The 17,290-nt window shown below is 55.1% G+C and overlaps 4 protein-coding genes and 1 long non-coding RNA gene across 8 annotated transcripts; 1 reads left to right on the top strand and 4 right to left on the bottom strand.

Annotated features, from left to right (window-relative positions):
- Positions 1-22: 22 nt before the first annotated feature.
- Positions 23-3,795, bottom strand: LOC9661232 (probable LRR receptor-like serine/threonine-protein kinase At2g24230). The gene is made up of 3 exons (XM_024662585.1): positions 1,796-3,795; positions 287-1,710; positions 23-223 (listed from the first exon to the last, which is right to left on the bottom strand). Exons 1-2 carry the CDS (start codon positions 3,377-3,379, stop codon positions 322-324), a joined length of 2,973 nt encoding a protein of 990 aa, XP_024518353.1. The 5' UTR covers positions 3,380-3,795; the 3' UTR covers positions 23-223; positions 287-321.
- Positions 3,796-4,269: 474 nt separating this feature from the next.
- Positions 4,270-5,961, bottom strand: LOC9661833 (aldose 1-epimerase). The gene is made up of 5 exons (XM_002988774.2): positions 5,793-5,961; positions 5,694-5,746; positions 5,493-5,619; positions 5,294-5,398; positions 4,270-5,230 (listed from the first exon to the last, which is right to left on the bottom strand). Exons 1-5 carry the CDS (start codon positions 5,938-5,940, stop codon positions 4,584-4,586), a joined length of 1,080 nt encoding a protein of 359 aa, XP_002988820.1. The 5' UTR covers positions 5,941-5,961; the 3' UTR covers positions 4,270-4,583.
- Positions 5,962-6,120: 159 nt separating this feature from the next.
- On the bottom strand, positions 6,121-8,424 carry LOC112341832 (nuclear intron maturase 2, mitochondrial-like). The gene has a single exon (XM_024662644.1). The coding sequence runs from the start codon at positions 8,422-8,424 to the stop codon at positions 6,121-6,123; it is 2,304 nt and encodes a 767-aa protein (XP_024518412.1).
- A 2,885-nt stretch (positions 8,425-11,309) lies between these two features.
- LOC9661832 lies at positions 11,310-12,902 on the bottom strand. Of its 4 annotated transcripts, none has more exons than XR_002990702.1 (4): positions 12,786-12,902; positions 11,805-12,585; positions 11,550-11,623; positions 11,310-11,483 (listed from the first exon to the last, which is right to left on the bottom strand). It is a non-coding gene; the product is annotated as an uncharacterized LOC9661832 (long non-coding RNA). The 4 variants fall into 4 exon arrangements; XR_002990701.1 differs by having other exon boundaries at positions 11,316-11,623; positions 11,805-12,278; positions 12,326-12,585; XR_002990703.1 differs by having other exon boundaries at positions 11,316-11,713.
- On the top strand, positions 12,592-16,744 carry LOC9661230 (probable LRR receptor-like serine/threonine-protein kinase At1g74360). Its single transcript, XM_024662584.1, has 2 exons — positions 12,592-12,840; positions 12,903-16,744. The coding sequence occupies exons 1-2, from the start codon at positions 12,789-12,791 to the stop codon at positions 16,211-16,213; spliced, it is 3,363 nt and encodes a 1,120-aa protein (XP_024518352.1). The 5' UTR covers positions 12,592-12,788; the 3' UTR covers positions 16,214-16,744.
- The last annotated feature ends 546 nt before the right edge of the window (positions 16,745-17,290 follow it).

Below are 17,290 nucleotides of genomic sequence, written 5' to 3'. Positions count from 1 at the left end.
TGGATTTTGTTGGGGACACGAATTCGGAAGGAGCGCATTCTTTTGTACTGACGTGCGATCCACTGGGAATAGATAGAGGACTCGCGAAGAACAAATCATATTTTACTGCTACCTTAGCTGCCAGTTAAGAGTTTCCGCGGAGAGGAATCATCTCCTGTTCTAGAGAGATCACTGTTGGGTTTCAGTAGTGTCATTTGTTTTTGTTGCTATCGATCCGGATCTCCTGTAACAGGACGCACGGGATCAAAACAAATAGCAAAACGAGAAGAAAACAAAGCTAGCTGACCTCAGCAAGAACCGCCAAAAGCACCTGTACGTGGATCAGAAGGACCCTCCAACCAGCTCTCCGGAGATCGAGGTCGATGGCCGCAAGTCCTTGAGCAGCCCCACAACCTGTTGCATTGTGGGTCTCTTGCTGGGAGTCTCCGCCGTGCACAAGTAGGCCACTCTCAAAGCCTCGAGCATCTCGGTCATGTCCTCGTCCCCTTGCATCACCCTCACGTCCAGAGCCTTGAAACCCCGCTTCTCTTTGACCAGCCACCTCGTCCACTGCACAACCCCGCCTTGGTTGCCGTGGCCTCCCGGGTAGTCGTCCCCGACGGGCCTCTTACCCGTCACAAGCTCCAGGAGCACCACCCCGAACGAGTAAACGTCGGCCTTCGGCGACATCTCGCGGGAGGAGCCGGAGTTGCTGTTGCTGTTGTTGTTTCCGGCATTGGAGCTGCTGCTGCCAAACTCCGGCGGCACGTAGCCGGCCTCTCCGGTCCCAATCTCCACGAGCTGCGCCAGCCCAGTCCCGGCCAGCCGAGCCTCACACTCTGCGTCCAGAAGCACGTTGCTCGCCTTCACGTCGCCATGCACCACCGGGGGGCTGCAGCCGTGGTGCAAGAACGCCAGAGCCCGGGCGGTACACAGCGCGACGCGGTGGCGGACCGACCACGGCAGCACGGCCAGCACCGCCGCGTTAGTAGTCCCCTCCTGCCCGTGCTCCCAAGTGTCCGTTGACCAGTCCTCGGTGTTGGGCATACCCTCGGGCAGCTCGTGGAGCCGGCCATACAGGTCGCCCCCGTCCTGGACGTAGTCGTAAACCAGCAGCCTCTCCACCCCGACCATGCAGTAGCCCAGCAGCGGTACCACGTTGGGATGCTTGAGCCGGCCGATGGCTGCTAGCTGTGCACAAGCGGATGCCACGTCCTCGGATGGTATCCCCTCGCCGAGGATCTTCACCGCAACGTGGATTCCACCTGGGAGGACGCCTTGGAAGACCGGGCCACAGCCGCCGTCGGGGACTTGCGCGTCCTTGCTAAAGTTGGCGGTGGCCTGGACGAGATCCGAGAATGTGAGGTTGAGTAGCGGCTTCTCAAACATCACCACTGGAATGGTGTGTGGATCCCGGACCCCCGCCGCCCACACTGATGGATCCATCTCGGACGAGAAGGGGCCCGACATGGAGATGAAGCGCTCCTCCTTTGTTGGCTCTTGCTTCTTGTTGAAAACTTTGACGCTGCCCCGGCAGTAGCAGAGTCCGGCCACGACGCAGAGGATTGCAGCTGCTGATCCCGTGACAATGCCGACTATGACTGCGACTCGCAAATGCCTCCTGTGTGGTGAGTCCCGGATGTTGTGCTCGCTGTTGTCTGATGGACTGTGGCCCGACGACGGTACTATTTCTCGCGGGCAAGGCACATTCAGCACACGCCCACACAGTCCCTGTCATAGAAAAAGAGATCAGCTTTTGGGGCTACGGAGAAAAGAACGAAAGAAATTATCAGAGAGGAAAGTTGGCAAGTAGTACCTTGTTCCCCAGTAAGCCTGAAGGGAGCATGAAGGGCCAGCCGGGAACATCTCCACTGAGATCATTGTACGAAAAGTTCAAGTGCTGTAGCTGTGTCAACCTGGCCATGGAGTTGGGAATGGAGCCATTGAGTTGATTGTACGACATGTCCAGCGAAGTCAATCCCACCAGGCTTCCCAGACTTTCGGGAAGCGTTCCGTTGAGCTCGTTGTGCGAGAGGTCCAGCTGCTTCAACGTCTGGAGATTGCCAATCTCTTCGGGAATGCCTCCGGTGAGCTGAGTCGCGGAAAGATTCAAGTACTCGAGCTTTTTGAGTTCTTGAAGCTTTGGGAACCTGCTCTCCACAAACGGATTGTTGTCCAGCCCGAGATGGACCAAGGACGGGAACCCGGTCAACTTCTCCGGTAGAGGCCCACTCAGCCTGTTTGTTGACAAGTCCAAGTACGCAAGACTTTGGAACGCTCCCAAGTCGGAAGAAACGGGGCCGCTGAACTCGTTGTTTTTGAGGTCGAGCTCCTTCAATGCAGCACCGACCTGCGATGGCAAAAGCCCAGACAAGCTGTTTCCGTCCAGCCGCAGAGTTTCTACCGAGTTCATACTCCAGATCCCCACAGAAACATTTCCTGACAAGTTGTTCTGCCCCAGATCGATGTAGCTCAAGGTGCTGTGCATGAGCGACGGTGTTGGTAAACTCCCCACGAAAAAGTTGCTCCTGGCCGAGAACTTCCTCAATCCGGGGATGCGGAAAGTGCCCGTTGGAATCGTCCCACCCAAAAAGTTCCCCGAGATGTTGAGAACCTCCAGCTTCCTGAGCCCGTCCACTCGGGGAAAAGGCCCCGTGAAGTGGTTCTCGGAGAGATCCAGCACCGCGAGGTAGTGTAGCCGGCTCGTCTCCGGCGGCACCATTCCACTCAGCATGTTGTTGTTGAGGTAGAGAGCCTGGAGCTGGACCAAATGCGAGAGCCCCGACGGGAAGACCCCCGAGATCCTGTTGTAGGAGAGGTCGAGCGTCCGCAGGAACGAGCAGCCGAAGATGGCACCTGGGACCAGATCCTGGAAGTCGTTCCGGCTGAGATTCAACATCACCAAGCTCTTGAGCAGCCCAATGCTGGGAGGAATCTGGCCGGCAAGATGGTTTTGCGAGAGATCCAGGAAGAAGAGCCCCGATGGCCGACCCAGCGCGATGGACATGGATCCCTGGAGGAGGTTCCTGGAGAGGTTGAGGTACTGGAGCTGCGGGAGGTCCCATAGATCCGGCGGGAGAGTGCCCGAGATGGAGTTGTTGTAGAGATTGAGGTAGAGCAGCGAATCGAGCCTGCCAATGGAGTCCTGTGGGATGGATCCTCGCAACTCCCAGCCCTGCCAATCGATGCGAGTGACCCGGCTATCCGTGTCCGAGCAGCTGACGCCCGGCCAGCGGCAGGGCGAGCCGGAGAGATTGAATGCCGGTTGCGCTGGAAGCGCGCCTTGGAGAAAGATTCGTAGCGATTCCCTGTCCGATTCGGCGCCGCTCGACTGCGCGGATCCAGGATCAAGGCCGGAGATTATCGCGACGACGACCAAGGCAATCCTGGAAATTCTCATCTCTTCCTGCGCTAGATTCTACTCCGCCGCCTCATCCAATGCTGCTAGTGCCGGGGTCGTCGATCGCGCAGCGGCGCCAAGGGAGTCGAAATACCTGGAAACATCACATCACGAACCTCGAATTGCGATTCCAGCTGTGCACCCATGGCCAAGAACAGCGCCTGCGCCCGCCACGCATTGGCGCTCGCAAGCACAGCACAGACATCGACTGGGCAGGATCATCTTTGTCCTAGAATCCACCCCCATTGGCAGCCGCGAGCAAGAAAACACGGAGAATCCTCTCGCTTCGCTGCCAGCCGCTAGCGATCGATCGATGCGCCGCCCGTGTCGCGCGGCAAAGCCAAGCCAGGCCCCCAAAGATTGATGGCTATGGCGGACATTCAAAACATTGACGATGAAAGGACAAGGTTAAAAGCTGTTTTAGTGAAATGGGGGCACTTATTTTTTACCAGAGGGCGGGCGTAAGTGCGAGTTGGTGGATTTGGCGGCAGTGATTGGCACCCCCAAATTTAGGGGGGGAAACTGCGCTTTATTACCGTACATGCTGGTAAAAAACACCAGACGAGACCGACGCGCTTCCTCGCTGGCTCATTAATTTCTCAATCTCATCCGTACGAGACTCCATCCCAGCCGTTGGGTTTAAGCGCATCCCCACCCGTCCATTGCTAAACTCTTTCGTCAAAGCGTGAGAGAACAGGCGAGCGAGCAGCAATTCTCGCATTGGTTTCCAAACTTTGATCTTCTCACTTAGGGCCCCGCGGGATGGATCTCGTCTCCCCTTTCGCTCTTTGAATGTCTTGTCAAAATCTCTTATTTCCTCCACATGAAACTTGAAAGACAAGTACTGCAAAACATCATGGCTCCACAAGACACCAAAAACGAAAAGAGCATGGTCAGAGACACCCATGAATTTGAGATCAAGCTGTAACATTTTCTCTAAGCTATGGATTCTTTATAAATTCCACTGTGATCTCTCTCTCTCTCTCTGTGTTCGTTGCTATGTTTGTTATAGGATCAATCGTCTTGCTCTGTAAACTTATTATCTGCTGTGTGGATGGAATGACACTATCAATCAATCCTCTCCTCCCAGTACCTTGAATGCTCCACTGCAGCAGCCAAGTTGTTAGCCAGTTCCTCGTGTTTTTATCCTCGGACCAGAGAATTTAAAGCTCATGATCTTACGTCGGCCGAAAGCTGCTATCAATCACTCGAGCAAACACTTTGTTTTTTCCTTTTGTGTCACGGAGAATCTAAACACCATCTGGTGCCTGTAAACTTCCCCGGGGGAAACCATCACGCTCGGGAACCTTGCGTCGTTCACGGCATTTGGAAATCCCTGCGTCTCGAGGCAAAGCCCGGCGTGCTTCCTGTAAACCTCTCCATCTTTTCCAGCCTCTGCCACCAAGAAGTTCCCCGTGTAGAACTGCAAGCCCGGCGCGTCCGTGAGAAGCTCCATCGTTCTTCCACTGGATGGATCTCTCACCCTGGCAGCAAAGCAAAGCCCAGGTCCTTGCTTCTGATCCAGCACGTAGTTGTGATCGTATCCCCCCTCGACTTGATCAATCCTGGAACCGATCCTGGCCTCTTGCAGGAAATCAAAGGCGGTGCCTGCGACGGGGGCGAGCTCGCCAGTGGGAATTTGGAAGTCGTCCACTGGAGTGTAGCGAGAGGCCGAGATGCAAATGGTGTGGTCGAGGATGCTGCCGCTCTTGTGCCCCGCCAGGTTCCAGTACGTGTGCTGCGCAAGGCTGACCGGAGTTTGCTTGCTCGCCGGCACAGCTCTCATTTCCACGCGCAGCTCGTTCTCGTGAAGAGCATAAGTTACTGAAACGTCCAGCTCGCCCGGGAATCCTTCACGAAAAGGAAGAGAAAGCTTTAAAGCTGTACAGGAAGTCGAAAGCGAGGAAGCTATACCTTGCTCGCCATCGCTGCTGTGGTACGTAAATTCGACCACTGGGACCTGAGATTCCTTGACAATTTGCGACTGCCACAGCACTTTGTCATATCCAACTTCACCACCTGTGCAGTGTGGATGGTGTTTTTTTGTTTTTTTGTTTTTGTCCCACACAAACTTCACAGTGAGGAAAGTCCAGGCAGAAAAGAGCAAGCGTACCATGAAGAGTGTTCATGTTGTTATTGGCAGGCAGAGTGTACGTGACTCCATCCATGGAAAAAGATGCGTCTTTGATCCGGTTCGCTACGCGACCAACAATGCATCCAAAATACGGCGAGGTTCCATCCTGGAAAAACGACGACTCTAAGAAGAAGAAGAAGAAGAAGAAGGGCGAAAAAAACAACAAAGAAGAGAAGATACCATGTAAGGATCGCAGGAATCAAATCCCAGAACGATATCAATGTCCTCTCCAGCTGCAAAATTCAAATCTAGAGAGAAAACCAAGGATTATTCTCAAACCTGAAGGATCCCTGAGGCAGAGCGAGACGATGGTCGCTCCCCAGTTCGTGATCCTGGCAGTGATGCCTCCATTCCTCAAGGTGTACAGATAGACCCCCGGCTTGCGCCCCCAAGCCTCCACATCTACACACTTGCTATCACTCGCCATTGCTAACAGAAGAATAGCATGCCCTTATTCTCCCAAATATTTTTCCCATCCTCAACTTATATTAGTTCTATTTCTAAAGATAAGATCGTAAAAACCTGATTTTTCTTCCTTTTTTTTGTAAATAATTGTCCTTCAAGGCATAAATGTACACATTTGCTATGATCGATCGAGCATACGAAGCTAGAGAGGTGGAGGAGGGACATGGTCGTGCTCCGAGAGGTATGGAGTGACATGCCGGAGCTTCTTCTTGGCGAGGTCCTCGTCCAAGTTGGCCATGCTCGCCGTCCCGCCCCGGTAAAACTCCCACACGATGCTCGACAGCCTCTCCCTCACCGCCGCCGGCTCCTTGTCCCGCATCGCCTCCAGCTCCGCCTCCATGGTCTGCGGCTCCTTGAGGCTCGCAAACTCGCGCAGCAGCCGCTCGTGCACCGGCATCCAGTTCCGCGGCAGCGGCGAGAACACCGCCTCGGGTATCCGGTCCAGGAACCGGAACTCGATCGGCTCGATGCCCGTCTTCATGCCCGACACCACCGCCTGCCGGTACTGCGGCGTCCGGCCCTTGCGGTCCTTGAGCTGGTAGCTCAAGTCGGAGCTGGCCGTCTTGTAAACCTTCGCCTGCGAGCGGAGCTTGTACTTGGCGGCGTACATCTTCGCCAGCGACGATCGGAAGACGTAGCCGATGAGGCCGCAGACGGCCTTGCGATTGAAGGCGTACTTGTACCAGTCGGAGAGCGCGCGGAGGAGCTTGTTCATGTGTGCGTTGGTCTGCGCCTGCTCGGTGTGGAAGAGCCTCATGCACGCCAGCGGGTGGTCGTCACCTTTGAGCACCCCGACCTCGCGGAGCTTGTGGAGGCAGTACTGCATGTCCGCCTTGACGCACAGGATGGTCTTGTGGAGCTTGAGCGTGCGGTACCTGTTGTCCGAGAAGAGCTGCCGCCGGGTAATGATGAGGCGGCGGCGGAAGATCTCGTGGCCCAGGAAGAAGGTCCGGCGGGTGATGTGCACCGGCGGGTCCAGGTCCGGCTCCGTGAAGAAGGTCTCGCGGCAAAAGGCCCGGCAGCGCTCCACGGCGCGCAGCGCGTCATGCCGCGTGCCGCGCACCGATATCAGGAAATGCCCCGAGTAGCGGATGTACTCCATGCGCTTGGAGTTGTCCGACATGAGCTCCTTCCCGGCCACCACCGCCAGCTGCTGCTCCAGCCGGGGATTCGGCGGCGGGGAGCCACCGCCACCTTTTCCATCGCCACCTTCTTCATCGTCGCTGCTCGACGAGGAATCCTCGTAGTGCCGCCGCTCGATGTAAGGCGTGTTCCTGTAAGTCTCCTCGTCGTCGCTGCTGTCCGGCTCCTTCTTGTGCTGCCACAGATAATCTCCTTGCGGGGACTCGTCCGGCTCCACGCCCAAGTTTGGATCGTGGGGGCGGAAGAACTCGGTCATCTGGCCCTCCATCCACGAATCCAGCTCGTTGAGGTAGATGTTGGCGAGGAGAGGCGCGAGCTTGTGGCAGTATCCCCACTTGGGCGACTTTTGCGCCTCGACCGGAGCGAAGCCGAGCACGGTGTCCAGCCAAAACGGGCACCGCTTGGGCTTCTTATCCTCGCTCAGCTGCTTTAGCTGGCGATACGAGACTCTCACCGGCCGCGGGATGGGAACCTCGAGCCGGAGCCTCCCCCGGAGGCCGCTGGCGATGAGCTCGATCACCCTCGAGTCCTGGACGACGTTGGCGAGCACCCGGGTGATGAGCTCCGGCTGTGGATCGTCGTAGAGCTTGGTGAGATCGCCCTTGACGGTCCACACCACGCCGTCGAAGTTGCCCTGGATGTAGCGCAGGCACGACTGCGCGCTCCGCCCCGGCCGCCCCCCAAACGCGCGCTGCGAGAGCCTCACCTCGAACAGCGGCTCCAGCACGAAGATGAGCACCTCCTGGACAATCTCGTCCTGGAAATCCCCGCGGGGGTCGTCGCGCTGCCGGACTGGGGGCGGGTCGCTGCCGGGCTTGGGCGGCGGGAAGACGAAGATCTGCTCCTTGCCGCCCCAGGCGAAGGTGCCGTCCATGACCGCGCGCTTGAGGTTGTCGAGGTCGGCCAGGGTCTCCTGGTCGATCCGGCTGGTGGGCGACCAGAGGCCGCGGTTGTAGCAGGATCGCTGGTAGGCGCAGTGCCAGAGGTCGGGGCTGTGGAGGAAGCGCTCCAGATTGTGGTGCGTCTTGTCGGGGCTGCGGTAGCTGCTGATCCAGAGGTAGGAGATGAGATTGGTGGTGCGCAGCCGGGCGGCGGAGGTGCGCGGGCAGTAGTCCACCTCTTCCATGTTCTTGGCGAAGAGATAGGCGGGCTGGGGCTTGGGCTTGGGCGGGGTCTTGGCGTAGCTGCGCGTGATGACCATGGGCATCGCCTTGGCTTCCACCACTGCCTGGAGCCCTGCATTGGCATTGGGACGGCGCCATTGCCATCCGGATGCCCGTCTTGCTGCCGCTGTCGCGGCCATTTCATAAACCCTACACCATAAACCCTAGAATTCCATTGCGCCCTAAAATTCTTTCATTTTAAAGATGGCGCGAGCAGTGCGTCCCTTGGAGAAGGATCTGCTGGCTGCCAGCTTCTTCAACAGGAGGCGCGAGCTGTCGGATCTTGACGACCTTTTGACGCCGGAGGTGTTGGCGGAGCCGGGGCAGATGGTGATCATGACGGGCCCGAAAGACTCGGGTAAGACGGCGCTGCTCAGGGAGTACCGCCGCCGGCAAGCCCATGGCGAGTTTCTGGGGGTCTCTTCCTACATCGACATGCGCGAGAAGCCCAACGTAGATCCAGCAGGCTTTGCGGCAAGCCTTCGTGGTAGCATGGTTGATAGCATGGAGCTTAAAGTAAAGCTGGGGATCGAAGTCCTGGGAGGCAACGTAGAGCACTGCAAGGGCAGTGCTAGTGAGGATGGATTGTCCATGACAATGCGCTGGCTGGAATCATACTGCTTGGAGAGACGTCATCTGGTGGAGCCGGAGCAGTGCTCCACCACCTTGGTGGATGCATACAAGCAAGGGTTTCCGACCATCTTCATCGACGAGGCGAATGCGTTAGCGGCATGGCACTCACTGCCCGATGGAGAAGCCCAGCTGGAGACGCTCTTCCGCTTCCTTGTGCGCATCTCCAAGCAGGAGTGTGGAGCGCACATTGTGCTGGCCTCGTCTGAGAGCTTCTTCAGGAGATGGCTGCTCTCCTCGGCTGCATTCCAAGGCCACGGCGTCAGCGTCTTCGGTGTCGGCCACCTGGCTGAAGAAGAAGCCAAGGCGTTTATGCTGGAGCGCGTGCCGGCATCGTCCAAGAAGGAAGCCGAAGCTGTGTGGGATGATGTGTTCGCTCACGTTGGAGGCGCTATACTCAATTTGCACCGAATCGTGCGCCTGGCACACCGCGCTGTGGCCACCGGCGAGCGTCTCCGGGATCGCTGGGAGCGAGAGAAGAAGCGGCTGTTCATGGATGCGGCGTACCGTGTCATGGAGGGATTTCGTCCGGAAGGGATGCGTAAGGTAGGTGTTCGAGAGCCGCCGAAGTGGAAAAAAGACGACTGGGCTCGCTTGGTGAAGAAGATGGCCGACTCCCGCGACGGTGTCATCGCGTATGACTCTCTGGCCGATGTTCCTGGCCTGGACTCGATGATCGAGCATGATCTCCTCCAGCTCCGGGCATACAGCGACACCGAGAGGGAGATCATTGCGGATGAGTGGCCCGTTGTCATTCCAACCTCCCGGATGGCTCTTCACGTTATGAGGATCAAAGGATGATCTTTTAATGTTTTTACCTTTATAATTTTGTTTATAACAAATATTCGGCGCTCCAGGAACAAGGCTCGAATCGCTGCTCATCGGGCGCAGCCACACGATCCCACGCTCCACCAGGTCTGTCTGACTGACTCGACGAGATGGTTTGTCTATAATGACCACTATAACATTGTGAATCTGCAAGAGGGACGCTCTGAGCTTCGTCCAGTCGGCCATGCTGAGCATATAAGTTGCAGGAGACAACGTCTTGCTCTGGCATCGCATCGAACAGAAACTTTGCTTGATAGACACTACACGGCTGCACAGCTAGTATCGACTTCCACGACGCCAGGTTGTGCGTAGGCATCTCTTCGAACACTTTCTTTCCACTCTATGCAGGAGCTTTGAGCATGGTACTGGAGAGAAACCAAGAGTTTACGTCTTGTGAAGAGATTGCAGCTTTTCTCTCCCGGGCACTGTGTTCTGTCCCTTTCAGTCATTCTTTCTGCGAGTATGGTTATAAAAATGCAGCAACACTTTGTTTCTTTCCAATATTAATAATGCAATAGAAGCTCTGTCATAAACCAAGCTTTAACTGGAACTACTTGAATTGGGACTTGTTGTTAAAACTGTAGGACACTCAAGTCTCAGGTGATATTGCATGCTCGATACTGGGAATGAACACCCCACCCTTAAGCGCCACTAATCCAAAGAGGTACCATCCTTAGGATAAGCTATAAGGATGATGTCATTTGGGCTGAAATCTTGGGATCAGCTGGAGGGAGTTGGGATGGAGGTGATGGCTATGGAGATCTAGCCTTAAGAGGTTTTCTTCCCTTCTTATACTCACAGAATGGGATAGGCATACCTGCAAAAGTGATTTCTGTAACTCTTTCACAAATTTTAAGCATAAATAACAATGCAAAGGAGCATGGCCCATGCTTTCATGGAAAGGGCCATTGCCAAGAGCTTGAGTTTTCTAGTAATCTAGCAAGATGTTTTGCATTCCAAATCCAATGGGAGGTGTTGAAACTTTTTTAATGTAAAACACTTTTGACATTTATATATTTAAGTTAAATGTAATCATAAAAAGAAATTTAGTGGGTGATACTGTTAATCTATGACTTGGCAATAATAGTTATATAGGTTATTATGAATATATGCATTTGTTTAATATTTAAATTATTTTTTAGGTTAAGCAATGGAAAATTTGAGGTGTTTATATTTTAATTTCGGTGAATGTATTAGTAAATATAGCTTACTATATTAATTTGTTTCCAAATAAAGGTAAAATAAGTTTTTTTATAAACAAGAATATATTTGTTTTCTTTATATTTTTACGTGGCTCAAATTATATTTACATTTATAGTGAAATGTTTTTTAAAGCAACCCAAGTTGTAACTGATAAAAACAAATGTTATTATTTTAGTAATTTTTTTTTTATAAAACTAAGTAAGATGTTGATTATTCTAAAAACTAAATTAACGAGCAATCTTTGAGAGAAATAAAATATAACCTTACAATTTTAATAAAATTTCCTCAAATAAATAATGAAATGGCATTTTCAAATGAAAGATTAATGTGCTACAGTTTATATTTTTATTAATCAAAATTTAAATAATAATAATATTAAATATGAAGTTTATTGAATATTTCAACATCACCAGGAATTCATCTATTGTGTTTCCTACTTTACCATTCACCATTCCAACTTGTTTCATTGAATGCTCTGGGTTTCGTCTTACTCCAGTCTCTTCAAACTTTTGGATTTCTTCTTTGTCCTGTCCTTGCCCTGTTTGACCAAACACTTTACAGAAGGAACACCCCATGCAAAGATCTGAGAAACAGTCTGACCCACCGTGTGCGCGCATGTAGCTAATGTGGCCCTTCTCATACCTTTCCCTTTCCTTTCATCTTTTAGACTCCTCGATCCTGCAGCACCCACCAAAGAAAGGCATAAACAAATCAGCAATCCACAAAGAACTCCCGTCTTCTACCAAGTTCGATCCATGGGATCCGAGCCTACCAAGCAGCAGAGATATTAAAGAAGAAACAAAAAGAGAAGAGAGAGGAAAAATAGAAGAATAAAAGAAGAAAAAAGAAGTTCACAGACCTGGCTTGCAGCTTTAGGAGGAGAGGAGACAGTCTCGCCAAGCACCACCAGCATTATAAGATATCTGTTCGCTTGGCCCTTGCTGATGCTCATGGATTGCGTCTCTCCAATTCATTTGCCTGCGCAGACCTTGAGCTGTCGTCGCCATAGTACGGCGGTAAAAACTGCTTGACGGTCGATTGATACTGCAGCGACTGCTGCTGCTACTGGCGCGGACAATTCAATCGAAAGTCGCAAGACCAAAGAGTGCAAACAAAAGCGAATAGAGGAATAAAAAGCGCAAGGAAAAACACAAACAGAGAAGCCCACGCAAAAGAAAAGATAAAAAAGAGGAACTTGCCTTCTTGCTCGTTGTCCCTTGTCTTTCCCGTTGTTTCTATCCAGCTTCAGCTAACCCCGGCCCGTCCTTCCGCTTGTTTCCTTGTAGCTAGCTTTGCTCTCTGATCAGCTCTTGCGGGCGCAAGCATAGTTTGACTGAGAGGTGTGATTCAAAGTGAGACGGAAGACGAAAACGAGATTACCTGGTTTGGCCGGCAGAGTGGAGGAAGAAAGAGCTCTCGAGCCGCGACCGCGAGTGAGCGAGAGCGAGAGAGAGAGAGCGAGCGTCCAGGTAGCAAAAGAAGGGATTCTTTGGCGCTGCGGTTCATCTCTCGTGAAGCCCATCGTTCTCTTTTCATTTCCGTCCCTGTCTCGCTCTCACGTCACGCACGCACTGCGAAGAGAGGAAGAAGAGATCGCGTTTCGCTTGATCCAATCCCCCAATCCCCTTCGTTCTTCCTCCCTGGAACAGAAGAGCACAGACAGCCACTCATCAAAGATGCGAAGTACCACCCCAAAGAGCTCACGAAGATCCACTATCATCACAAGCTACACTAACAAGATCAACACCAAAAACAGGAAAATCGAGAGAATGGATCACACAGGATCATAACTCAAGTAGCAGCGAATTCCAATCGAAAGAAAGCGAGGAGCGTGGCTTACCCCATGGCGGCTCTCGTCCTCCTCGCCATCCTTGTCCTAGCGATGGCTCACGAAGGTACGGAAAAAATGCCCGGCCATGGCATCTTCTTCGCTCACACACCTCGTATTCTTGCCCAGGAAATTCCATCTCCCTGGAGGAGGAGATGGCGATCTTGCTCCGCTTCAAGCGATCTCTCCTCCTAGCAAACCCTAGCGCGCTCCAGAGCTGGAAACCCGACGATCGAAGCCCTTGCGAGTGGCAAGGAGTCAGCTGCGTGGCCAAGCACGTAATCTCGATCGATCTCTCCAACCAGCGCCTCACGGGCCCAATCCCCGATGCCATCGGCCTCCTCGCGGACCTGGAATCCCTGATCTTGGCTGCCAACTCCCTCAACGGCAGCATCCCGGACGCGATCGGCAACCTCGGCGGGCTAAGAACCCTAAATATCTCCAACAATTCCCTCTCGGGCTCTCTTCCAAGAATCCTCTCGCCCGGCATCCAGTTCCTCAACATCTCCTCCAACAATCTCACCGGCGCAATCCCCCCGGAGCTCTTCTCGCAATGCCAGGCGCTGGAGCGCCTGGATCTCTCCGGCAACCAGTTCCACGGATCCATCCCTAGCTCCCTGGGCGGCTGCGCGGCATTGGAGGTCTTGAGCCTGGAGAACACCAATCTCGTCGGCGAGATCCCTCCAGAGCTCGCCAGCGGCAGCCTCGCATCCCTCACGGACCTCAACCTCGCCAACAATCACCTGGTCGGATCCATCCCCGGCGGCCTCTTCGTCCCCAGCCTCCGCAACATCGATCTCTCCCTCAACAATCTCACCGGCGAGATCCCGCGGGAGATATTCCGCAGCGCCGATCTCGAGAACCTCTTCCTCTCGCAGAACCACTTCACGCGCATCCCCCCGGAAATAGGGCTGTTGCGCTCACTGCGCTTCCTCGTTCTCGGCAGGAACAACATCACCGAGCTCCCGGCATCCATCGCCAACTGCAGCGAGCTTAGGGTTTTGATCCTCAACGAGAACCTCCTCGCGGGGGAGATCCCGGCCGTCATCGCCAAGCTCGCCAAGCTCCAGTTCCTGGTCCTCCACACCAATGGCTTCACCGGCGGGATTCCGGAGTGGATCGCCACGAGCCATCGCCAGCTCCTCCACCTGGATCTCAGCGACAACCGCATCACCGGGGTCATCCCCAGCGGATTCAACGCCACCAGCTTGGCGAAGCTCCAGTTCTTGCTCCTGGCCGGGAATCGCCTCACGGGATCCATCCCGCCGAGCCTGGGCGAGATCTCGCAGCTCCAGTTCCTGGATCTCTCCGGGAATCGCCTCACGGGCTCCATCCCGCCATCGCTAGGGAAGCTGGGGCGATTGCTGTGGCTCATGCTCGCCAACAACATGCTCTCCGGGACGATCCCTCGCGAGCTGGGCAATTGCTCCAGCCTCCTTTGGCTCAATGCTGCCAAGAACTCCATCGGCGGCGAGCTCCCGCCCGAGCTGGAATCCATGGGCAAGGCCGCCAAGGCGACCTTCGATGACAACATCGCGAATCTCCCCCAGGTCCCCAAGGAGATCGGCGAGTGCGCTGTTCTTCGCCGCTGGCTGCCCAGCAACTATCCCCCATTCAGCCTCGTCTACAAGGTCCTGGATCGCGATCGCTGCCAGCTCTTCTGGAACCTCCTCCTGCGCGGCAAGTTCATCTACTCGGTGTGCTCCACCATCCCCACCGAGAAATCCATGGGCTACATCCAGCTCTCGGAGAACCGCCTCTCGGGCAGCATCCCGGCGAGCTATGGCGGCATCGATCGGCTGAGCCTCCTCTTCCTCTACCAGAACCGATTGAGCGGCGCCATCCCGGGATCGCTCAGCAACCTCAAGCTCACGGGCTTGAATCTCTCGCACAACGCGCTCGAGGGCGCCATCCCGGACAGCTTCGGCCAGTTCCAGTGCCTCCAGAGCCTCGATCTGTCCAGCAACCGGCTGAGCGGCCAGATCCCCTACTCGCTCACGCGCCTCACCTCGCTCAACAAATTCAATGTCTCCTACAACCCCGGCCTCGCGGGGCCGATCCCCTTCGCCGGGCAGCTCGCCACGTTCGATCAAGACTCCTTCATCGGTGATTCCCAGCTGTGCTACGTCCCAGCGCTCACCGGCACCAGCGATCCCAGCACCGCCATCCCCTTCTGCGACGGATCTCCCAGGAACCCTAGCTCGTCGTCCTCGCGCGGCGTCCCCGCGCCAATGCACGCCTCCACCATCCTGGGCATCAGCCTGGCGTGCGCGCTGGGCGTGATCGCCATGGGCCTGGCGGCGATCTGCTGGATGACCCGGAGAGGCAGCGGCGGCGGCGGCGGAGGAGAAGGAGGAGGCGGAGGATCGGCGGCGCTCGATTCGCAGGGCTTCAAGATGATGAAATCCTCGTCGGCGCGCTTCGATCACTCGGCCGCCATGGACGCCGTGTCGCTCTTCACCATGGATCTCCCCAAGCAGCTCACGTACAAGGATCTGGTGGCGGCCACGGGCAACTTCCACGACTCCAACATCGTGGGGTGTGGCGGCTTTGGCGTGGTGTACAAGGCCCGGCTTTCCGACGGATCGACGGTGGCGATCAAGAAGCTCATCCGGGAAGGGCCAGCCGGCGAGCGGGAATTCCAGGCCGAAATGCACACCCTGGGCCACATCGTCCACGAGAATCTCGTCCCGCTCATGGGATATTCCTCGTACGGCGCGCAGAAGCTGCTCGTGTACGAGCTCATGGTCAACGGCAGCGTGGAGGACTGGCTGTACGGCTGCCGCCGCCACGCTGGCGGCGCGGGCGGCCTCGATTGGCTGGCCCGGCTCGACGTGGCGATTGGTACGGCACGGGGTCTCAAGTTCTTGCACCACAGCTGCTCCCCGCCAATCATCCACCGCGACATGAAGGCCAGTAATATCCTATTGGATGCGGGGTTCCGGCCATGTGTCACGGACTTTGGCCTGGCCAGGGCTCTGGCCGGGCAGGAGGAGACCCACGTCAGCACCATCGTGGCCGGGACACTGGGGTATGTCCCGCCAGAGTACTGCCAGACGTGGCGGGCTACTGTCAAGGGCGACGTGTATAGCTACGGCGTCGTCCTCCTGGAGCTCTTGTCCGGGCGGAGGCCAATGCTCGACGCTGGGAACTATATCATGGCCGGGGAGGACAGTGGTCGCGATCTTCATCACAATGTGGAGGAGTTTGAGGATCAGTGTTACAGCAACTTGGTGGAGTGGGCGGTGGAGTGTTACCGGCGGGATCGGCTGTCGCGGCTGCTTGATCCGCTCGTGGCCAGGACGGCGGGGTCTCACGATGGTCTCGCCAAGTTCTTGAGGCTGGCGCTGGATTGCACGCAAGACGTTCCAGTGAGGAGGCCGTGCATGAGAGATGTGTGCCAGAGGCTCGAGGATATCAAAGAGGGAGGAAGGGTTTGATCTCCATCCAGATTCCAAAGCCGTTGATCACTCGCAGAGTTGTACATGGTTTTCGAATTCGCGGAGAAAAGAGTAGTTTCTTTTCCCTCTCTTTTTTTCGAAATAACCGGCAGAGAGGATTGATCAACTGGACAGAGATTAGAGAATTCATGCGGGATATCACAACAATCAGTGTGTTGAGTCACAAACGACTCTATGAGAGTCTGGATTCGAGATCTTGGCGATCTTCGTGGTGTTGGTGGTGGAGCGCGTCCTCCATTCTCATAATCTCGAGCAGGCTGTTGCTCGAGAGAGGGATCCCGGGAAGCTGGTGGAGCTGCTCCTCGTCATACGCGAGCTCGTGGCAGATTTGGATGTTTTCCTCGTCGGCGGTGGAGGTGGCTGCCTGATCGCGATCGAATTCGTGCGGCTGCGGTGATGGAGTCGTGGCGGCAGGCGTGGGCTGCTCACGAAATTGCTCGTCGCAGATCTTCGCAATTGCCAACTGAAGAAAAACAATAAAACAGAGCTTGTGTCGAGAGAAACATCGTGAGAAATCTTACCTTTTCTCCGTCCGGTTGCTGCACGGCAACAATCACCTCTCTGGGATCTCCAAAACTGTGAAACTTGTCTCCGTCCGATGTGGTCGAAGGCTCCACGCCATTGCCCTCGCTCTCTCGGTCTCGTAAAACTATCATCGGCATTCCCTGCAATCCAGAATAGTTTCTTCCCGATCGATGAGCAAATAATTCGTGGAAGAATCAATCGTACCACCGGCTGCTGTGTCCTCTGATCAATGGCATTGGAGAGCGGGGACACCTGAAAGCTCGGCCAGTTTGCGATGATATGGCCTTCGTCGTTGGCCATTGGCATCCGTGAGACTTTGATCACCATAACCGCGACAAAGGTCTGGGACACCCGCGAAGGGAGATAAATTCAAAAGTTTGAAATTAGGGTAATCTCGTACCTCGTACGACAAGAGGATGCTGTAGAGAACAAGGGGCACGGCGCAGTGGTACCTCCCGCAAGGCTGCCTCTTCGCGTAGACCGCGAGGGATAGAAGCGAGAGCAAGATTTGAGCAGCAGAGTACTGATCAA

Source organism: Selaginella moellendorffii, unplaced genomic scaffold (genome assembly GCF_000143415.4).
Source record: "Selaginella moellendorffii unplaced genomic scaffold, v1.0 SELMOscaffold_91, whole genome shotgun sequence".
Taxonomy (NCBI): Eukaryota; Viridiplantae; Streptophyta; class Lycopodiopsida; order Selaginellales; family Selaginellaceae; genus Selaginella; species Selaginella moellendorffii.
This window is presented reverse-complemented; position numbering and strand designations above follow the sequence as displayed.